General features: G+C 37.3%; 5 protein-coding genes, 1 long non-coding RNA gene and 1 pseudogene across 9 annotated transcripts; 3 read left to right on the forward strand and 4 right to left on the reverse strand.

Moving 5' to 3' along the window:
* The first annotated feature begins 255 nt into the window (after nucleotides 1-255).
* Nucleotides 256-1213, forward strand: AT3G14760 (uncharacterized protein). Its single transcript, NM_112337.3, has 2 exons — nucleotides 256-805; nucleotides 905-1213. Exons 1-2 carry the CDS (start codon nucleotides 347-349, stop codon nucleotides 950-952), a joined length of 507 nt encoding a protein of 168 aa, NP_188094.2. The 5' UTR covers nucleotides 256-346; the 3' UTR covers nucleotides 953-1213.
* A 27-nt stretch (nucleotides 1214-1240) lies between these two features.
* On the reverse strand, nucleotides 1241-3611 carry SWEET2 (Nodulin MtN3 family protein). Its single transcript, NM_112338.5, has 6 exons — nucleotides 3049-3611; nucleotides 2656-2692; nucleotides 2352-2568; nucleotides 2107-2265; nucleotides 1904-2023; nucleotides 1241-1810 (listed from the first exon to the last, which is right to left on the reverse strand). Exons 1-6 carry the CDS (start codon nucleotides 3107-3109, stop codon nucleotides 1694-1696), a joined length of 711 nt encoding a protein of 236 aa, NP_566493.1. The 5' UTR covers nucleotides 3110-3611; the 3' UTR covers nucleotides 1241-1693.
* Nucleotides 3612-3624: 13 nt separating this feature from the next.
* On the forward strand, nucleotides 3625-3869 carry AT3G02995. Its single transcript, NR_140960.1, has one exon. It is a non-coding gene; the product is annotated as an other RNA (long non-coding RNA).
* Nucleotides 3870-5683: 1814 nt separating this feature from the next.
* On the reverse strand, nucleotides 5684-7476 carry AT3G14780 (callose synthase). The gene is made up of 5 exons (NM_112339.4): nucleotides 7132-7476; nucleotides 6891-6991; nucleotides 6587-6708; nucleotides 6161-6482; nucleotides 5684-6061 (listed from the first exon to the last, which is right to left on the reverse strand). The coding sequence occupies exons 1-5, from the start codon at nucleotides 7370-7372 to the stop codon at nucleotides 5804-5806; spliced, it is 1044 nt and encodes a 347-aa protein (NP_188096.2). The 5' UTR covers nucleotides 7373-7476; the 3' UTR covers nucleotides 5684-5803.
* A 535-nt stretch (nucleotides 7477-8011) lies between these two features.
* RHM3 (rhamnose biosynthesis 3) lies at nucleotides 8012-10982 on the forward strand. Of its 2 annotated transcripts, none has more exons than NM_001338136.1 (3): nucleotides 8012-8214; nucleotides 8391-10248; nucleotides 10339-10982. In NM_001338136.1, exons 2-3 carry the CDS (start codon nucleotides 8689-8691, stop codon nucleotides 10780-10782), a joined length of 2004 nt encoding a protein of 667 aa, NP_001326092.1. In that variant the 5' UTR covers nucleotides 8012-8214; nucleotides 8391-8688; the 3' UTR covers nucleotides 10783-10982. The 2 variants fall into 2 exon arrangements, with proteins under 2 accessions (NP_001326092.1, NP_188097.1); NM_112340.4 differs by having other exon boundaries at nucleotides 8015-8214; nucleotides 8698-10248.
* An 84-nt stretch (nucleotides 10983-11066) lies between these two features.
* AT3G14800 lies at nucleotides 11067-14181 on the reverse strand (annotated as a pseudogene; the record flags this gene model as incomplete). The annotated part of the gene is made up of 1 exon: nucleotides 11067-14181.
* A 669-nt stretch (nucleotides 14182-14850) lies between these two features.
* Nucleotides 14851-18441, reverse strand: MSL5 (mechanosensitive channel of small conductance-like 5). 2 transcript variants are annotated; one of them, NM_001202966.1, is made up of 6 exons: nucleotides 16979-18441; nucleotides 16403-16879; nucleotides 16186-16309; nucleotides 15813-16100; nucleotides 15523-15725; nucleotides 14897-15433 (listed from the first exon to the last, which is right to left on the reverse strand). In NM_001202966.1, the coding sequence occupies exons 1-6, from the start codon at nucleotides 18121-18123 to the stop codon at nucleotides 15130-15132; spliced, it is 2541 nt and encodes an 846-aa protein (NP_001189895.1). In that variant the 5' UTR covers nucleotides 18124-18441; the 3' UTR covers nucleotides 14897-15129. The 2 variants fall into 2 exon arrangements, with proteins under 2 accessions (NP_188099.2, NP_001189895.1); NM_112342.4 differs by having other exon boundaries at nucleotides 14851-15433; nucleotides 15813-16106; nucleotides 16403-18428.

The following is an 18441-nucleotide window of genomic DNA, read 5'->3' on the forward strand; positions in this document are numbered from 1 at the left end:
TACACAACTTTCCAAAACCTTACAATCATACAAAACGTTACAATCATACGACTAATAACAAATGTTACATTTAATTTTTTTTCGTATGCACAATAAATTTATATAGTTTGCGTTACGAAGACTACAACGGATATATTTAATACCCCACTTATATCTATACCCAACACAATGAATCAACAAGGTGAGATGAAAGATTTTATTGATGGGTATATAGAAACTATAGGTTATAAATACCATAATGATGAATAAATCTATAACGGTGGAATTCACATGAAGCTCACCAATTTCACCTATATACTTAGCTCTCAAGATAGACTACTAAAAAAGACCCCAAATTTAGCAAAAAATGGAAGCCTTGTGGAAGTTGGAGGAGAAACTGAAGCTAACTACGAAAGAAGCCGTTGTGATCTTGGTCGGAACAGCGGCTGCGGTAACGCTACTCTGCATAGCCGCAGCGTTTCTCAACCGCAATTCTCGAGGGAAGCAAGTAGCAGACGCAGAGTGGGCGTCTGAAACAGCGTTTGGGTCAAGGACTATGGAGGAAAAGAGGAAATGTAAGTGGAGCAAAGTGAAAAGAACGTTGATGGGTTCTTTTTGTTGGAGCTCTGCTGCGAAGTGGATGGAGATGGAAACAAGGCGGCAGCCACCATTGCTTGCGGTTAAAGAAAGGAGTCTTAATGCGGTTGATCCGGTTTGGCAGCGACCAATTCTGATGGGTGAGAAATGTGAATTGCCTCGGTTTAGCGGCCTTATATTGTATGATGAATGTGGCCATCCGCGTCATCATCCTCAGCTTCAAGAAAAAGTGAGTGTTAATTTACTCCTGACCTAAATTTAACAACAAAAGTGTTTTTTGGTTTTGGTCAGAGATGGATATAAGTTCTTGTCATTGCTGTTTTTGTAGGTAAAACAGAGTTCTGTGGTAAGAACAACTCTGAGAGATTTGCTTTGACAGTGATTTTCTCTAGAAGGAAGTCTCTTGAAGTTTCGTGTACTACAAGTTATAAACCACAATGAAATTAAAGGTCAGATTCTGAGAGCGCTAAAAAAATGTGTATGTATCAATGTCTTAAGTGATGTAGATGCAAATTTTCTTTCCTTTGTTTTTTTTGTGTGTGTTATTGATTGCTTAGAGGTACAAAGGAAAAGCACAATCTTATGAACAGACAATTTGCTCCAACTTAGATGGTTTTTGTGTGTGTGTCTTTTTGATTGCTTGGAGGGACAGAGAAAGTGGAAATCTTATGAACAGACAAAATAGAATAATCCTTAACAAACGTCTTCAAATCAACCCACCAGAGATTTCCATATCAAAGAAAAAAAATCTTATGAACAAAAAAATAGAGTAATCTTCAAAAAAAACAAACAATATATGGACAAACGTTATCGACCCACCATGAGATTTCCACCACACAAAAACAAAACCCACGTACACCAGTGAATCTGTCATGTGTCTTCACATAATCTTCAGCAATTGAGCCATCAAAACTGAAAAAGACTTCCATCCTTCGATCATGACAGAAGCAGAGAGAATAAACATCTTCACGCCATGAGAGAATGAAAGCCGGTAGATAGTCACAATGAGCTACACAGAGTAGACAACAATAACAACAACAACAAAGAATCTTGATGTCACCACATTTTCTGGTTTCTTTTAATTTCCCCACTATAAATTTGCTTCTTTGCGCGAACCTCACACGTAAGAAACAATCAAAGGCTCTTTTGTTTCTTCTTCTATAGAATTCCTGTGGTAGTAACAGTACAAAGCCAGCTGCACAATGCCAAGAATCGTTCCTATTCCATTTGGTGTCTGAGTGGCCAAAAAAACAACAAGTTTTGTAATTAGTACTATCTAATGAAAGAAAACAGAGATTCCAATAGGAAATATTGTTGAGTAACTTACATAAACAAAGGCATCGCTGTTGAATAACCCGTAAAGAAGGAAGGAAGCACTCATCAAGAAAGTCGATAGCGAGAGATAAAACGGCATAAACTCAACGCTCTTAGTCCGAATCACTAGGTTCTGCAAAGACCAAACAAGTCAGGCAATCAAGAAAGCTACATATATATTTTGAAAAGATTTGTTGACATTTTTTGGGAACTTACAATAACAAACAACGGCGAGGCAAACATTGAAACAAGAGAACCGCAGCTCAAGAACCCGACAAAGTACCACCGTGTGAGCTGGTCAGGTATCTGCAAACTTCCAGCTACAATCACTCCAACCACAGCAAACACCACAAAAAGCAAACCAAGCATCTTCATCTGCCATGATCAAAATGTTGATTTAGAGTTAGAAAAAAAAACAATAATTTGTTTGTGTGAGTAAGAAGTAGAAACAATCCAAAAACCTTGTTCTTCTTGTCTGTATGCATGATGAAGAGGATAATGTAGCAAAGCTGAAACGTAGCTCCAACGGAATTCACAGTCATAAGCATGGCATTGCTGTGTGATATGAAAGGTGTGCCATACCAAAGGCAGATCAAGCAGTTTAAGAGAGCGTAAATGTATGGTAAACCGGAGAATTGCTCCGTCGATTTGTTCCTCATGATCCTCCTAAACGTTGGCCTGAAAGAAGAAAAAACAGTCAAGTCCATAGACAAAGAAAAACTCTGTTTAATACATACAACGAATAAGTGAATAAGAAGAACTCACATTGGTGAAACGAAGAGTCCAAATGCAAATATGTTGCCTGAACACAGAAGAACAAATGAAACAGTGATATTAACAAATGGAAAAAAGTTTCTATCTTTGTTTGTGAATTGCATCAATTTGGACTCTACAGAAGCAGATTTCTAGAATTTTTCCGACAAAATTCAGAAACAAATTTGAATCTTATTAACGTTGTTTCAGTGCCTAGAAAAGGAAAATATGCGGACCAAAAATGGCCAAAATATATACTGATTTGGGGATATTCATGGAACCTAAGCCAGATCTAGTTATATATATTACATGGAATCAAAAAAGGAATTTGAATATTGGGTTTTACCACAATTAGCTTAAAATTACCAAACAAAAAAAAAACAGTGAATAGGATAAAGTTATTACCTGCGATTCCGGCAACATCTTTACACATGGATAAAGAAGCATTGAAAGCAAAAACATCCATGAGCTTCTCTCTGTCTTAAACTCTCTGTTTTGTTTGTTTTCTCTTCAGAACAACAAAGCTTGTGCTTTCTTTTTTTTCTTGCTCTGTTATGTTCTTATGGAAACGGATCAAAACGTTAAAGAGAGAATTAAACAGAGACGAGATTTCTTCTTATAGAAACTTTTATTTTAAAAAAAAAAAAACTGAAACCCAGAAACTTAAAAGAAGACTTTCTTAAAAAGGTAAGGAGCAAAAGGCTGAATGTGTACGACTATATATATGCGGTCCATATTTGGCTTTGTCTACTGTTTAACTATCTTACAAACAAATTAATTACGAAAAAGTGTCGTAACGTTATACATATTTGTTAATAAATTCCATTTAAAATAATATAGATCATGAAAAAATTAAGGTAAACATATGCATAATGGTCTAAAAATTCTCTTAAAAGTCTTAATGATATTCGAAATTTGATCCCATTGATTAAAAAGATTGAAAAAACTCGAAAGGTTTTGAAAATCATGCCTAAAAGAGACACTTAAATAATATGTCTTCTCTGTTTTATAGCCTGAGCTGTAACGTTGATCCCCGTCGACATTGATCTCAACTTGATTATCTGAAAATAGTTGCTGACCAATCAATTTTTCTCGTTTTTTGGATTGAGTTTGGAGCTTCTTTTTTTTTTCTTTTGAGTGGTCTACATTTGACATTCTCTTAGAATTTTAAAATGATAAAGAATAGAATAATATTAATTAACATTTGGTGGTCGTATGTTCTAGTCTACTTCAACAAGCGTTCGGGATTAACTCATGTGTCTCGCGCTGAGTCACTCATCATAATCTTAAAACCCTAAGGAAAAAGAAAATCCAATGGCACACGTAAATTACACTTTCTTTCTTTTTATAACAATTATACTGTTTTTAAGAGCATCGTTAATAAAACCCTTCGAGTGATCAAATCCCATTTGGTTTCCAGAAAACCATCATAAACTTATTCTTCTTTCAGGATCTCATTTGCGGATTTGCCTCTCAATTTGGTCAACACGTATACTATCCTAGCGAGACGCTACTCATACGCTCATTATTACAATTAAAGTACAATCATTTATATTATGAGTGAAGTTATTATCTACGTTATCTGAAATTATAACTTACGTACGCGAGTGAATACATATACTCCAACTTGTGAAGAAATTAACGTTTTTCCGATAAATCACTTTATTGATATATCAAATTACCGATGATATAGTTGATTAAGCCATGTCGCTGTTTCGCTGAAGTATGTTTAAAGTACGACGCCACGCGATCTGTATAACAAAGCGTGGGACAATCAATCTTTCAATCTAGCTAACGTTACGCTAATATCACGAATTTTTCTATTCTATATATGTATTCAATGGGTTTGACTTTTACTTTGTGACACATTTATTCTTCATTAAGCTGATTGGTTAAACAGATTTAAACCTTTCTCTTTACAATAACCATTATAACCTATATAACATAACTCATGTAATAAGCCGATAATCGAGCGCGAGACACATGAGTTTATCCATTAGTCACTGTCAGTCTGTCACCAACCATTCAGAACATTTGTTTTAAATTTTAATTACGTGAATGATCTAATTACGACATTGTAGTAATCAAGTGGCTAAGCACTTAAGCTTATCCAATTTTCAGAAATTATATATACCATTCGATTTCGGGTGTATACAAAATGTATACGGCATTAAATAAAATAAATATTTGATTTATAATGTAACGTAGAATATATTTTATTTTTGAACAATTACGTAGAAATATCAACTAGATTAACCAGAAAAACACGTGAATTAAGCAAAAGAAAAGTCATTAGGAGACTTTTGCTATTGATTTTAAAATATTTGTGGCGCTCTGAATGTCTTGGTTTTGAATATGATGTTATTCATTATATAATTTAATTAAACGGAGAAATATATAACCTTTTTTTTGTCAAAAGGAGAAATATATAACCTAAGTAATCAAATGTGTCTAGTTTTGTTATTTTTCTAAATAATTATGACCAGGCCTTGTCGAATTAAAAGTTAACAAGTTATGATGAATGTGTCCGAAAAAGTTTGAGATACATAAATCAATAAATCACATCACGTAGACATCAACAAATAATTTGTGTATTTCTAAACGTGCAAATATTTCCTCTGTCGCAATTTCCTTGAATCGTACAATAAAAAAAAAAAAACGCATGGGTTAAAAAATAAGTGTGGCTGAGAATTGATAGGTAGAAGTTGTTGTTAAATTATTGAACAAGCCAGCTCCATCGGTAGTGTGCCATATGCACCGCAAAAAAAGTGATTATCAACTACGATGGTTAAAAAAGAAAAATCTTCTCTTACATTAAAAATAATAAATTCTTTTTGTTTTACCGTTTCAAAATGGATTATATTTCCAAGCAGTATCTATACAAAATTAATTCCATACATACTCTAGTTATTAATATTTTCCATATTTAAAATAAAACTTTGATCTACTTTTCTATTCTTTTATCAAATAGATCCGTATTTTGAATATATGTTTTAAGGAATTAGATCTCTCTCTTTTTTCCTGTCATGCAATTCGTAGACAAAAATATAATTTGTAAACTAATTAAATATTCGAAAACATAAGTTCAAAGATAACTTAAATGTAAATATTTAGTGTCTTACAAACCATAGGAATAGAACAACTAGATAGAAGATAAAATTTAAAGGCTTAGTTTGTCGTTTTTGTTGTTATCGGTTTGGTTTGCTCTCATAGATGGAGGTACTTGGTCTGGAAACATGTTTTGCATCATGTTAGTCCAAAAGTCGACATCCTTGAGTTTCAGCTCCATCTCTTCAATCTTCTTCTCCAGCTTGTTCAACTTTTCTTGTGTCTCGAGATACTTATCTTCGTAAAACAAAGATGGAACCGCCTTCATTGATCCATATGCAAAACGTTTGTCTTTCTTTATTTGAACCTCCTAAAACCCCCAAAAAAATACTTTTAAAAGAAAGTTAGTTGATAACTTATAAAATTATTGTTAGAAAATAAATAATTTTTAAAAATTCAAAAGTGTCACCTCTTTGTATATGTCATCTTTTTCATCTTGGGTGAGATATTGGTGGTCTCCTTGAAACATTTGAGTTAGTCTCTCGTCCTCTAAGACTTTGCTCTTCTCAACTACCAACTCGGCTTTTTGGTCGACAAAGGTCTCGTCCGAATTTATCTTGTTGGTCTCCTCCATTGAGGTGTCCATATCAAGGAGCTCACCAATCTCCTCATCCCGGTTTAATTGTATACTTTCTGGGGTTGAGGCACGGCCCATACTTGATTCGATTTTCCTTAGAATTTCATATAAAACAGAAGCAATGCTGCGTGCATTTATCAACTTCTCTTGCTGACTATATTCAGATAAATTTCCATAGGTTAATGTTGGTTCGTTGAAATTGAACTAGAACTAGCAATAGTCAGTAGATTTTTTTAAAAATGGAGGATATATATATACCTATTATCCAAATTGAATGATGCACCATGTCTGATGATGTATTCATTGTAAGCATGATAAACACGTTTGAGTTCCTTATGATCATTTATTTCCTTTCTTCTTCTTATAGTAAACTCGTCATCCTACTACAAGTAAACAAATTAAAGATCAAGACAAACAACATAACAACTTAATATATAAGGTTAGAAATTTCATGAATTATCCGGAGACTGATCCACACCATTCATATGATCGGTCATATCTTAAAAAAAATCAAGAAACTAGCTAGAATCAGTGTCACGTTTTCTACTCTTAGGTGACTTGCCTTCTCTAGCCTTCGAAGAAGAGAATTTTTGAACTGTCGTACACCTCTTCCGTTAGATCTACTGTCAATGCGGTGAGCTTCTTCAAAAGTATAAAAACGGCCTACGACCAGAAAAAATAAAAAGATTAACATATAAATTATGATTCTTTAACAAGAAAGCGTGAATTTCGACTCAAAAACAGAGAAAATCCTAAAGTAGTACTCAAATTTAGGGAATTAGACGAGAGTAAAGTAAACTCACATAGATAAGCAACACGAGGATCATCAGACTCAACCAAGTTTGCTACACGAAGAAACCTTTGAATCCCTGAGGCTAATGTCTCCGGAAGCTTCTCGCTGTCATAGGGCTCCCACACATATTGTTCTTTCAAAGCGAGGGGTCTCGTGAACAAGCTGGTTGCCGGCGAATCTTCCGGGAGGATGGGATCCATATCAAGAAAAACATCGGTAGGATCCACAGGGGCGATTTCGTTAGACGACATTGGGAGATGAAAGCTGCTTCTTCTATTGTTTTAGTTGGCATGGAGATAACATTGGAGATGGAATTAATTATATAAAGCAGCACTTGCTTAGCGAGGTGGAATTCTATAAAATAAACAATGTAAAGACGGTGTTTGAAGTGTTAATTAAAAGTGATTTATTGGAGGAGAAAAATGCTTTCTACTAGTTTGGTACTAGAGAAAGTGGTTTCCTAGCAAAAGTTTACACTTTACACGATAATATCAACGTGCATGGGAAAAGAAAAACCATTAAAACAAGTTGAGATAGACTAAATCTTATGAATTGGAATATAATTAAAGCATATGTATATATTTCTTAGCCACCAAGAATATACCAAAATATAGACTACAAAAATAACTTGATGTCCAAATCAAACCAAATTGTAAAATGTATTAAAAAAAATTAGTCATCTTTTTTTTTTTTGTAAAACAAACTTTTTTAGTCATCTTTCGGTACAAATCATAGATGAGTAGTCGATGTGTTCAAAATTATCATTTTATTTATTACCATTTTATTAATGGTAATTTTTGTTCTAACTATTTGTTTAGTTTGAATGTGTGATGAAATTAATTTCTAAAGCGTAGTAGTAGTAGTAATGGGTAATTTGGTCATTGCGTAGTCTCCCACTGGTTCTCCGTAACTGTCTCAAAATTACTCATTTGAGACGCTCATTCGTTTTCCTTCGTTCCCTCTCTTTCTTCACACTCCTTTTTTTATTTATTTCCATTGATCTCTCTCCTCTCCTCGATTTTTCCCTCCTTTAATCCATCTCTGCATATTCTTCAAGCTTGGGTTCATCTTCATCTTGATCTGAATCGATCCGGTATGTGAACTCTTTCTCTTTCCCTCAATTCTCTATAAATCTCTAAGCTCAATTCGTTATTGTACGTCTTCGTTCTGCGTTTGATGCCGTATCCTGAAGTTTTTTTTTTTTTTTCGGTTCATGATGCTTTCTCATCGTTTTCCACTGGATCTGCTGCTAAATCTGGGAAATTTTAGCGTATTTGGATTTGCTACATTTGTCATACATACTTCTGGATCTAGATCTGCCTTATTTTTTCCTTGATCATTTCGAATTTTGGATTAATAGTTGTAGCTTGTCCTTTTATCAATTCGAATCTCATGACTTTGATTGTACTGAATCACACAGTGAAATTTTGTAAAAAAGGATAGATTTTTGAATGGTTCTGCTTAGTGTGTAGTCTAACTGTTTGATTAAATGTCGCAAGATGAAGTTTTTCTTGTGCTGTTTCGTCTGTCAATGAAGCTTTTCTGAATTGAATTTTCATGGGTTTTGATGTTGCAGATGGCTACATATAAGCCTAAGAACATCCTCATCACTGGGGCTGCTGGATTCATAGCCTCTCATGTTGCTAACAGACTAGTTCGCAGCTACCCTGACTACAAAATTGTTGTGCTTGACAAGCTTGATTACTGTTCTAATCTGAAGAACCTTAATCCTTCTAAATCCTCTCCCAACTTCAAGTTTGTGAAAGGAGATATCGCCAGTGCTGATCTCGTCAACTACCTTCTCATCACTGAAGAAATCGACACCATTATGCACTTTGCTGCTCAAACCCATGTTGACAATTCTTTCGGTAATAGCTTTGAGTTTACCAAGAACAATATTTATGGTACCCATGTCCTTTTGGAAGCTTGTAAAGTCACTGGCCAGATCAGGAGGTTCATCCATGTGAGTACTGATGAGGTCTATGGAGAGACTGATGAGGATGCTTCAGTGGGTAATCACGAGGCTTCTCAGTTGCTCCCAACTAATCCATACTCCGCCACTAAAGCTGGAGCTGAGATGCTTGTCATGGCATATGGTAGATCATATGGGTTGCCGGTTATAACAACTCGCGGGAACAATGTTTATGGTCCTAACCAGTTTCCTGAAAAGTTGATTCCTAAGTTCATCCTCTTGGCCATGAATGGGAAGCCTCTCCCAATCCACGGAGATGGATCTAATGTGAGAAGTTATCTCTACTGCGAAGATGTTGCTGAGGCATTTGAGGTTGTTCTTCACAAAGGGGAAGTTAACCATGTCTACAATATAGGGACAACGAGAGAAAGGAGAGTGATTGATGTGGCTAATGACATCAGTAAACTCTTTGGGATAGACCCTGACTCCACCATTCAGTATGTGGAAAACCGGCCATTCAATGACCAGAGGTACTTCCTCGATGACCAGAAGCTGAAGAAATTAGGATGGTGTGAGCGAACCAATTGGGAAGAAGGACTGAGGAAGACAATGGAATGGTATACTGAGAACCCTGAGTGGTGGGGCGATGTTTCTGGAGCTCTGCTTCCTCATCCACGGATGTTGATGATGCCCGGTGACCGACACTCTGATGGCTCTGACGAGCACAAGAATGCAGATGGTAATCAGACATTCACGGTGGTTACTCCCACCAAGGCTGGTTGTTCCGGAGACAAAAGATCCTTGAAGTTCCTCATCTATGGGAAGACTGGGTGGCTCGGTGGTCTTCTGGGAAAACTATGTGAGAAACAAGGGATTCCTTACGAGTATGGAAAAGGAAGACTAGAGGATAGAGCTTCTCTCATCGCAGATATTCGCAGCATCAAACCAAGTCATGTCTTCAACGCCGCTGGTTTAACTGGGAGACCCAATGTTGACTGGTGTGAATCTCACAAAACTGAAACCATCCGAGTCAACGTTGCTGGAACTTTGACTCTTGCAGATGTTTGCAGAGAGAATGATCTGTTGATGATGAACTTTGCCACTGGTTGTATATTCGAGTATGACGCTGCACATCCAGAAGGTTCAGGGATTGGTTTTAAGGAAGAAGATAAACCGAATTTCACTGGTTCTTTCTACTCAAAAACAAAGGCAATGGTAAGATAATATCACATAACCAAATCACATCTGATCCTCAGTCTCTTGAACTCTGTCCATAAAAAATCCTCTTGTTTCTATTTTTGCCAGGTGGAAGAGCTTCTAAGAGAATTTGACAACGTATGCACCTTGAGAGTGCGGATGCCAATCTCATCTGACTTAAATAACCCGCGAAACTTCATCACGAAGATCTCGCGTTACAACAAAGTGGTGAACATTCCAAACAGCATGACCATACTAGATGAACTCTTACCAATCTCGATCGAGATGGCGAAGAGGAACCTAAGGGGAATATGGAACTTCACCAATCCAGGAGTGGTGAGCCACAACGAGATATTAGAGATGTACAAGAGTTACATCGAGCCTGATTTCAAATGGTCCAACTTCAATTTGGAAGAACAGGCTAAGGTCATTGTTGCTCCACGGAGCAACAACGAGATGGATGGTGCCAAGCTCAGCAAGGAGTTTCCAGAGATGCTTTCCATCAAAGATTCGTTGATCAAATACGTCTTCGAACCTAACAAGAGAACGTAAAACACAGACACACACACGCACTTCCCCGCTCTGTGTTCACTATAATGTTTCTACTATAGTTTTATCTGATTCATTTACTCTCTTTTTTTGCATTCTACGACTTGCATGTAGCTGTCTTCACTCATTCTACGTCACAACACATCTTTGTTTTCCATTAATGTTATTACACAGATCGATTTGTTGGAGTTGTCTCTCCTTTCATTATTGGTTCCTCCTACTCCTATTCTATAATCCCTGTTTTGTTTTCATGTTAAGCAAGATATAGAAAAAGAAGAAACAAAATTGACTTTAACTTATTTCCCTTTGCTTTAAACTTGAGGATTCTATTTGTTACAAACAGCAAACTCAAATGCATAAATAAATTAAACTTCTGTACTTTCTGTTCCATCTACGCAACACGACCATCTAAAAGCATTTGGCTTTCTCTTCAGTTTCACCACCTTAGAGAACTACGAGTGACATTCCATGATCTTTTCATCCTACCACAATTCAAAACTAGTAAAGTTAATGTGTATCGAGGAAAATAAAAATTTATTCACTTAGAATGATGAAGAAAACGGTGGAAGTGAGGAACGCAAAGACCTCAATACCTTGTATTTTGTTCTTCTCTTCACAGAGTTTGAGGGTATTGTCTAGACAATGGTAGAATTTCTTGGCTCGTTATAAGAGATTTAAGTCAGTAGGAGTTGATGATTGATTGGCTTTTGAATTCTTATAAAGGAGAAGAAGACTTAAATAGAGTTTGAGATTGTACCCTCTGTTTCTGTAGACAACCAGTCATGTGCACAGAACAAAGCCTGTCTGATATCAGGGTTCAAGGAACTCTGACTATCAGAGATCACCGGTGTCCCAGAGTTGAAGGTTGAATCAGGCGCACAGATTGACATCGGCGTACCCAAAATGTCACGGGCCAACAAAGAGAGGATAGGGTATCTTGGTGTATGGACCTTCCAGTAATTCAGAATGTTGAACTCGCCACTACGGGGAAAGATCGGTTCAGACAAGTACTTGTCCAAATCCGTTGTTGTGTTTTGGTTCTGAGAAGTCTCGTGAAGAAACTTGTCGAACCCTTTCAGTCTGTCTCTAGTGTCCATACTAGCTCTACCTAAACCGGATCCAGAGAAGGAATCTTCACCGACAATGGCTGAGCACATCGAATATGCATCAAGAAGCTCCTTGACACCATTCGACACTTCCTTGATACGATCCAGAGCGGTACTGCCATAGATCTTAGAGTAGTAATACTCTACCAACTTCATCTTGAATCGCGGATCCAATATCGCAGCGATTGCTAAAACAAGGCTGCATTTGTTCCAATACTCATCGAATTTAGCCTTCATATTTGCTGCGAGAGAACTCAAGAAGTTGTCCTGGTTCTTGCACCACTCGACCAACTGGATGTGGATATCACACATCTCAGCAAAGTATACATTTGCTGTAGGACATTTGTTTGCTGAAAAGTCAGAGGCAATATCGAATACAAGTTTAAGATAACCAGTAACGTATCTTGTCCATTCCCACTCCTCGTCGGTTAGAGATGAATCAAAGCTGTGATCGTGATCACGCAGATGGCAAAACGCACCCTTGTACTCCAATACGGTTTCAAGCATCACGAACGTAGAGTTCGAGTTAACAATAGAATCAAGAACCAAGATCTTCTGGGAGTTGATTCCGGCGAGTTGAGCAATTTCGTTGAACCTTACTTGTGTTGATTGCGAGCTCTTGACATATCTCACACTTCCTCGAATCTTTTGGATCACATCTCTCATAGCCTCCAAGCAATCTTCGACAAGAGAATTCAGAAGATGAGCGGCAGATTTCAACTCAAATAACTGCCCGTTGATTAATATCTGGCTGCTCTGAGACATATGGTCTTTAATTCGCAGGACAATCTCTTCATTAACAGAAACACTGTCGAACGTAACAGCGAAAAGCTTGTTCTCAAGACTCCATTCAATCAAACATCTGATGATCACTTCCGAGAGCATATCTTCAGTATGAGAAGGATCCAAGGTGATAAAGTTTAGAACATTCCTATGTAGCCTCCACTCCTCATCGATATAATTAGAGGCCAAACACACATAGTTAGAATTATCCCGGGAAGACCACATCTCCACCGAAAGATTGACTTTACCGTATAAATGATTCAAAGTGTGCTGCACTCTCTGCTTCTCCCTAATGTAAATCTCCATACATGAATCCTCAATTGTGCTATTTGGCACAGCTTCAAACAACGGCTGAAGATTCCTAGCAAAAACTTTGAATCCAACATGATCAACCATGGCTAACGGATAATTGTGCAAAATAATCATACGTGCAAGATCAACCTGACTCCTTTCTTGACTAAACCTTCCACCACTTCCTCGGCTTAGAACCACCTCGTCCCTTCGTTGGTCCTGATCAAACTTAGGTCTAAGATACTCTTCTTTCGCTTGACCGTCATCAAAATTGATAGTAGCAACAGTAACTGGATTCTCTTTTTTCCTTCTTTTAGGTGTCAGCAACTGAGACATGTCGTGATTAGTTCTTTTGAGACACCGCATAAGATGGTTCCGAAGATGAGTTGTTCCGCTGTTGCTCGAACCACTGAGTTTTTTATTACACTGAATGCAAACAGCATAGCACACATCAGCCTTTCTCACTCTCTCAAAGTAATTCCAGACAACAGATGTCAACCTCTTTGATTTCTGCAAGATTATCTCATTTGATTCATCCATCATACAAAACTTGTATCCCTGCTACACCAAAATCCCTATTCATTGATTTAAACAACACAATTAGACTGAAACAAAAAGATCAGTTTTTTTACACAATTACAATGGCGTGAGAGTTCTGTGATTATCCTAGAGCATCACACCATCAGCATCAAAACCAAGTTCAGTAAGACGAAAGCCTACTTGATGAATGCACCACATTCATTGATCAAAGCAACAAACTTGAGACTAATTTACACAATTAGAATGGCATGAGCGTTACAAAGATCATCCCAAAGCATCACCATCAGCATTACACAGTCATAGCTTTGATCAAAACCAAAAAAAAATCACCATTGCAACAGAGATCATCAAATCATAAAACCAGGATGCGCCACATTATTCAACAATAAAAACCACCACACAAAATTCAATGAAATCAATCAAAGGTACAAACTTTAGGATGAAATTAGTCATACACTAGAAACAAACAAAACCCTTATGAATTTTGCGAGCAAGCTTTTGATATCAAGAAATTAGCCGAGAGAGTGAAAGAAGAACAGAGCAATAGCAAGAAAGTTTGAAATTTGGACACCTTTGTTTATAAGAGAAAAAAGCAAAGCCGTCAGAATCTTTGGAGACTAGAATCGGAGGATCCGAGGAGCTCTTTTAAGGGTTACGGGTGGAAGAAGCTGGATCGAAGAATATCAGATCCGATGGACGATTTGGGTTTTAAAGACCCGCATTTAGGGGTTCGGGTGGGTTAAACCGATGGAGGAGAAACCAAAATCCGGTTTTGGATCCGAATTTATCCCGGTTTCGTTGTAAACGCGGTTTTTGGCGCGGTTGGATAGATCTGATTAGTGATCCGATCTCAATTAATCCAATATTCTTTCTTTTTGTTAATTATAGACTTATAGTATTCAAAATTAAGATGTTAAGATAATGTTTAATTTATAAATATGAATCCTGTTAATGGTAAATGATAACTAGTTAACTACATTGTCAAATACATATTTAAGGGTATATTGACCTAGCTAACAAGATGGTCGAAGAATAACAAATCTCTCAAAACACTTTAATCTAAACTATTTATCATAATCTCAATGTGTTTTGACGTTACGAAAAACTTCAATTTCATTTCCTTCTCATCAATTCCATTTATAAATTATATATTCTTCTTTTTAAAAATATGGGAGTATATGCTTAGTTAAAACTCGAGTAATTTGCAAAAATTATAATAAAATCATTTTATCATTTTCAGTGATATTTTAGAAGAAGAAATTTTTTTTTTATTAATGTGAGGTTTTCAACTTTCAACTTTCTATACATAACTAAATATTTTTTGACCTATTATATTTTACAGTACTTTTTATTGGATTAATTAGTTATAGACTTATAGAGTTATAGTTAATAATGTTTGTACAATTGCGCTTTCATTTCCTCGATTTAGTAGAACAACATCATAAAATGTCTCAAGGCCAATAACTTAGCTACAACAATGACTACTTATTGCTTAAATTACCACAAACTAACTTACTTCAACTTTTACAAAACCACTCATACATATTATATACACCATTAACAATCATAATCTTCTTTCCCATAACGCAACGAAAAATGCATTTCTCTGTTTCTCTAGAATCTTTCAAATTCAAGGACCGCGTTGTTGCATCCATGAAGGAGGAATGCGGTCTGAAGAAGTTGGATTAGCCGTAGGAGGGAGACTTCGAACATTAATGTTAAGAGGATATAAGCGATACTCGATATCTAGCTCTCTACAAGTTTTTCCCACTTCCTCTAGTAATAGACCTCTTCTTATATACCTCTCTCCCATGTCTTGATGATTCATTCTATGTGTCAACCACACCGCTATCTTCACACTATTCAAGTCATCCATGCTTAGGAACACAATCATAGGTGCAGGATACCAATAATCCTTCTTGTTGTCTACGTAACTGCATCAAAACATAAGAATATAGTTTAGACTTCACTTTCAAGAGACTTAACCTAGTATATCGGTCAGATTTAGGGTTTAACGACGAACCTTAGTATTCTCTGTTTAATGGCAGTGATCTTTTCAGGAGGAGTTGCTATATGAACACAGAATTCAACCGCGTCTCCCATATCGGGACTTCGGTAATAGTTAGCTATAGGTTTTGTGCCGAGGACACTATTCGGATATATGATCTTTTGATTATCATATCGCAAGAAAACAGTCGTCAATATGTTCATCTCCTCCACTACCAACTGGTATATAAACAAGAAAAAAATATCAGAACAAGGTCACCATATTATTATAAGAAACAAAAAATTGTTGTATAATAGGGAACAAACCTGAACACCGTCGATTTCACATCGGTCACCGACATCAAATGGGTGCATAACAAAAAGGAAAATGATGGCTTCGAAGATGGTTTTGCAGGAGTTTCCAAATACAAAGGCTACTAGAAGGAGCTGAGAGCTTAAGACTAGCAAGAATCTGGTTGTGGCGATTCCTAGTATAAGAAGCCAGATGATTATGATTATAATGCCAATTACCACGTTGATTATACGGTGAAGTCTGTCCACTGCTGTTTTTGTATCGTTTAAGGTCAAAGCCAGAGCTCTCCTTTCTCTAAACGCCTTAACCTGTGAAAGAACTCGCGAGATTAGATAACTCTGTTTCCATGTAAAGATTCTTAATTGATATATTGAATTTGAGACTTACCACCCAATTCTTGAGGCAAGACTTGCTGATCTTATCGCTCTCTGAAGCTCCTTCAAAGAGAGCCATGGCTCTTTCAGCCTCCTCTTCACATAGAAAACGCAAGAAGTCTTCCAAATATATGTACCTAAATTAAACCAGAAAAATCCTATCAAGATTTTGAGCTGAAACCAAACAAATCAAGAACTTTGAGAAATATGATCAAATTCAAGGTATATACCTAGAACCTGGCTCGGTGACGTTGTGAAAAATCTTCCTAGCTGCGCATTTAGCTTCGTACTCGCTTCTTATATGCGTAGCGTCCTCATCCTCCTGAGTAGTGTCCTGCATATTTTGATCCAAAGTAGAAATAGCGCCTTTTAGTATTATATTCATCAATCTCTTCATGTTCCAAGCAGACACATTCTTTGTGTTCATTCTCTTCAACTGATCAATCCTAATCCCTTCGCCATCTTCTCCTCTCTTAGAACCAATCCGATTCAGTCCCGGACTTTTCCCGACTTTCATAAAACTCTTGACGGTCGCTTTTAGAGCTGGAGGCAGCTTAGCTCCGGCTAATTTCTCTAAGCTCTTAACATCTTCTGCTACTTGTTGCTCTTCTTCCTCCATTCTCTGAATCTCCATCAAAGGAGGACCGGAGAGAGTTTCAATCACGTATTGAGTGAACAACGACTCCTGAATCCGATCAAAGTAAGTGCTCATGTGGAACGATGAAGCCAAAACTTTAACCAGAATTGTTTTAACCAACCAAATGATAAGAGCCACAAGCAAACATACCAACACTCTCGTCACATACCGAAGAGCAGTGCTCCGAGTCTCTCTTTCGACTTTCTTATCGAACAAGAAATGCCACGCGAGCAACACTAGCCCTAACCACAAGCAGTTTTGAACAGATTTTCTCACTCCGTAGACGAAATACAAAACCCTTTTCCTCCAAGTGAAGTTTTTCTCGACCAAGAAGACAATGATTCTCACTATCCAACTCGAGACTAATCTCCCACATATCAACACCAAAACAGTCACTTCCCATTTCCACAAATCCAGCTTCCACCATGTCTTGCGTTGCAAGTTATGTATGGTTAAGCTACAGACCAAACTTGTGACTATCAGAACTAGACTTATCCATTCAAGGAAAACCCAGAAGCTAAGTTTGTCCCTTTTGAATTCCTCCGGTAAATCCTCGTCTAGAAACGGATCCTCCTCTTCTTCTTCCTCAAACCCATTCCGACCCGGAGTACCCGCTTTAGGGCTTTTCCCAAGAAACCCAGATTTAAAAATCCCGGATCTCCGACCAGACTTCATCTCTGTCTTGTCAATCGCTGGATGTGTCGGTGTTGGAGGATCCTGCAATCTTGATTTGGTCTTGTTCCTACTCAACATCGGTTTCTTCGAACCACACTTCAAAACCTCTGCTTCGTCTCTGTTTCGACCTTCCTCGTCGCTACTTCCACCTAGCGATGTTCTGTTCTGCCTCCGTCTTACTGCGTCTGCTTTAACTTTAGTCTTAACCGGAGAAGAAGATTCAGAAATCGTCGTTAAGCCACGTCGCGGCGTGTTGCTAGCAGTTGCAGGACGTGGCGGCGTGTTGCTCTGTAGCTCTGCCATGTTAAGCTCAACATCTAAAGAGATCTCATCTCCTGAAGCTCTCTGCTTGTGAAGAAACTGACCAATTAGCTTCGACGGCGGATCAGATAACTCAGCTGACGAATGCCTCCGCTCTCCCCGCTGCCTGAAATGGAAACTGCCGCCGTCTTCGTCTTCGTCGTCTCCTTTCTTATCATTCTTACCCTTTTCACCATCCCAAAAGTCATAGCTTGACTCTTTCCAAATATTACCTCCCTCAGCATTGCTGCTTGACCCTGTAGCACCGACGGCTCCACTCTCTTGGCCGTTGATGTTCACTATGAAGTCCCGCCGATCAGTTGAATCGACAGCCGCCATGATTCCGTTAGAGATCTCACAAAGGCAAGAGACTAGATTTTCTTACCTAAAAGAAGTAATTATTTCCGGAAAAAATGGAGAGAGGTTTTTTTGGAAAGTAATGATTTTTGTTTTCAGAAGAGACGAGTGATAGTGTACGATCAAAGAAGAAGATGAGGGTGAGAGGTAATAATGCAAGTAATAATAAATGTTGTGAAAACAAAAACCAAAATAGCAGGTGGTATTTGATGATAAAGAGAAAGTGGAAGAAAATTTGTTCTCAATATATCAACGTGTGAAAGTTTAATTTTTTGACGAAAGATTTTTGATAGTGCAAGT

Source organism: Arabidopsis thaliana, chromosome 3 (genome assembly GCF_000001735.4).
Source record: "Arabidopsis thaliana chromosome 3, partial sequence".
NCBI lineage: Eukaryota > Viridiplantae > Streptophyta > Magnoliopsida > Brassicales > Brassicaceae > Arabidopsis > Arabidopsis thaliana.

Bases quoted from the DNA above. Each gene is read 5' to 3' on its own strand.
- MSL5 (NM_112342.4), bottom strand. From the start codon at position 18,123: ATGGCGGCTGTCGATTCAACTGATCGGCGGGACTTCATAGTGAACATC. The intron at 16,310-16,402 runs GTATATACCTTG...GGTTTAATTTAG, and splicing joins GTCACCGAGCCAGGTTCTAG to GTACATATATTTGGAAGACT. The intron at 15,434-15,522 runs GTTCGTCGTTAA...GTTTTGATGCAG, and splicing joins ATTAAACAGAGAATACTAAG to TTACGTAGACAACAAGAAGG.
- SWEET2 (NM_112338.5), bottom strand. From the start codon at position 3,109: ATGGATGTTTTTGCTTTCAATGCTTCTTTATCCATGTGTAAAGATGTT. The intron at 2,266-2,351 runs GTTTTTGGATTG...TGATCATGGCAG, and splicing joins ATACAGACAAGAAGAACAAG to ATGAAGATGCTTGGTTTGCT. The intron at 1,811-1,903 runs GTAAGTTACTCA...TTGGCCACTCAG, and splicing joins ACAGCGATGCCTTTGTTTAT to ACACCAAATGGAATAGGAAC.
- RHM3 (NM_001338136.1), top strand. From the start codon at position 8,689: ATGTTGCAGATGGCTACATATAAGCCTAAGAACATCCTCATCACTGGG. The intron at 10,249-10,338 runs GTAAGATAATAT...TATTTTTGCCAG, and splicing joins ACTCAAAAACAAAGGCAATG to GTGGAAGAGCTTCTAAGAGA.
- AT3G14780 (NM_112339.4), bottom strand. From the start codon at position 7,372: ATGTCGTCTAACGAAATCGCCCCTGTGGATCCTACCGATGTTTTTCTT. The intron at 6,992-7,131 runs GTGAGTTTACTT...TTCTGGTCGTAG, and splicing joins TCCTCGTGTTGCTTATCTAT to GCCGTTTTTATACTTTTGAA. The intron at 6,483-6,586 runs GTATATATATAT...ATCTGAATATAG, and splicing joins TCATTCAATTTGGATAATAG to TCAGCAAGAGAAGTTGATAA.
- AT3G14760 (NM_112337.3), top strand. From the start codon at position 347: ATGGAAGCCTTGTGGAAGTTGGAGGAGAAACTGAAGCTAACTACGAAA. The intron at 806-904 runs GTGAGTGTTAAT...CTGTTTTTGTAG, and splicing joins ATCCTCAGCTTCAAGAAAAA to GTAAAACAGAGTTCTGTGGT.